The sequence below is a fragment of the Haliotis cracherodii genome, unplaced genomic scaffold, assembly GCF_022045235.1.
Source record: "Haliotis cracherodii isolate W230 unplaced genomic scaffold, xgHalCrac1.p SCAF_21, whole genome shotgun sequence".
Classification (NCBI taxonomy): Eukaryota; Metazoa; Mollusca; class Gastropoda; order Lepetellida; family Haliotidae; genus Haliotis; species Haliotis cracherodii.
In genome coordinates this window covers 7,653,182-7,655,705 of record NW_027266277.1, presented here as the reverse complement: position 1 = coordinate 7,655,705, position 2,524 = coordinate 7,653,182, and the positions used below count along the sequence as shown (strand labels likewise).

The 2,524-nt window shown below is 41.8% G+C and overlaps 1 protein-coding gene across 1 annotated transcript; it reads left to right on the top strand.

Annotated features, from left to right (window-relative positions):
• The first annotated feature begins 409 nt into the window (after window positions 1–409).
• LOC139471053 (uncharacterized) lies at window positions 410–1,411 on the top strand. The gene has a single exon (XM_071253351.1). The coding sequence runs from the start codon at window positions 410–412 to the stop codon at window positions 1,409–1,411; it is 1,002 nt and encodes a 333-aa protein (XP_071109452.1).
• The last annotated feature ends 1,113 nt before the right edge of the window (window positions 1,412–2,524 follow it).

Sequence of the window (2,524 nt, the reverse complement as noted above, 5' to 3'; positions counted from 1 at the left end):
TCTTATCAATCGGCTGGTCATGCCAGGCCCTGTGCGTAATATTGTATATGCACACCTGTGTTGTATTTTGATGTATATTTTGGTCTTGGCCGTACATAACTTGTGTGAATTATCAATTTTGGATTGAATAAATTGCCTAGAGTCTTACGCCAGAAGGCGGTGGCTCAAGGGCCAATCTGGTGATGTTGACCTCGGTATTCTGTATGTCTCCAGTTTCTTGTCATGGAATGAACCTGCCTGGCACTACATCTGGCAGATAAATATAGCTATTCAAGTCATATTTGCTGGAGTATAACATCCCTGTGTCCCTGGTGTTTGCATGCTGGAAATCCGATGCGCTACAACACTGTCCTTGTTGACACTCCATGGGGGGTGGGGAGCAGGTATGCTGAAACACTTTTCTTTCGCCATGTCTACCAAACAACCTGGTTCACTTCGTAACGACAAAAAAAGACGTCTTGAAGATGATGATTCTGGGAACATTCCCAACAACTACGATTCATGGGCCCGATTCCTGGTAATTGAGGCTGCTGACAAACTACCTATAAAATTGAATCCGTTTGCTATTTCAAAAGCTATTAACGGACATTGTGGAGAAGTGAAAAATGTCACCCGTCTCCGTAGTGGTTCTATTCTTGTGGAGTATCTGAAGAAACAGCAATCTCTAAATCCCTTGTCCATCAGTCAGTTTGCAAATGTTGAGGTTGCTGTTTCAGCACACAAGACTTTAAACTCCAGTAGAGGCATTGTTCGAGACAGAGCTCGATGCCTTTCGGACATTGTTACAGAGTTAAAGGATCAAGCGGTGACAGCTGTTAAACGTTTCACCAAAAAGGTCAATGGTGTTATCACTCCTCTTAACACTTGTCTCTTCACATTTGATAAACCAAGTATCCCTCATTCAATTAAAGCTGGTTATGTTAATATCGGAGTGGAGGTGTATGTCCCCAATCCACTCCGGTGTTATACTTGCCAAAAGTTTGGTCATGGTTCCAAATCTTGTGATCGACCTCAGGTTTGCCAGCGTTGTGGTGGTAATCATGACAGCACTGAATGTAGGGAAGACGTCAAGTGTGCCAACTGTAATGGCCAACATGAAGCCTGGTCCAAGTCCTGTCCACTATGGAAGACTGAATCCCAGATATTGAAACTCAAACATCAAAACAATATTTCATATCTGGAAGCCAAAAAGCAAGTAGCAAATCAGTTACCATCAACTTTAACGTATTCTGCTGCTGTGTCTCGTTCTGTTGCCACTTCATCCATAGAATGTCAGACTGAGTTGACATGGGTTCACTCCGTTCAACCAGTTGAAACAACATCTGTCATTCAGCCAAACAAATCAGATTGTCAGCCCACTACAACATCTTCTGAATCACAGACTGATCCCACAATCTTTACCTATTATTGAAAAACCAGGACATGTTCACATGTCAAAGACAGAAAGAAAAAAACTAAACAGACAACATCTTAGGACACCCTGTCCTTCAGGAGTGCCTGTCCATAACTCCTTTGGACCTTTGGATATGGAGGTAACTCCGTCTTCACAGGCCAGTGCTAGGAGTTCTTCAAGCTCGCGTGTGAGATTACCTATTGAGCCGCCATGACTCACACGCCTCATTTGATTGAGTGGAATAGCAGAGAACTCAGGAAAATGTTTAATGAGATACAATTGCTAATTCAGGACTTCACACCATCAGCACTGTGTCTCCAAGAGACTTATCTTAAGCACTGCGATGTATTTGATTTACGGAAATACAATTGCTATCATTCCTTTTCACCTCCATAAGCTGTAGCTGTCCGACTTACCTTGCACATTGCACTTACTTTGTGCTCCTTGTATATTCCTCCTTCGAATACTCTTCAGCAGGCTGATCTTCAGAATATCTATGATCAGTTACCAAAGCCCTGTATCATCATGGGCGATCTAAATGGGCATAACCCTCTATGGGGAAGTCCAAATACAAACAGTAAGGGAAAAGTGCTCGAAGACTTTATTTCGGACAATAATCTCTGCATATTTAATGTCGATTCAAACACTTATTTACATCCTGCTACAGGAACATATTCAGCACTGGATCTCTCAATCACAGATTCAGATGTTTATAACGAATTTGAATGGTCCGTTCATGATGACCTTTGTGGGAGTGACCATTTCCCTACCATCATTAAAACTGTTAACCCTACTGATCGTCCACCAACAACACGGTGGAATTTTACAAAGGCTGATTGGTCTTTATATGAATTATTATCCACTGAAAAATTAACACCTGACATTTTTCAACATGTTCAAGATCCGATACAGTTGTTTTCGGACTTGCTGAATGAAATTGCTGATGAAGCAATTCCAAAGGCCTCTGCAATTCCTCATATTCGTAAACCATGGTTTAACAACGACTGCAAACAGGCACGAAAATATAGGAAGAAAGCGGGAAAGTATTTCCGCCGCCATCCTACAGTGCATAATCTAGATAAGGTCAAAATTACAAATCCCAAGGTACGACGTGCTTTTGAACACAATAAG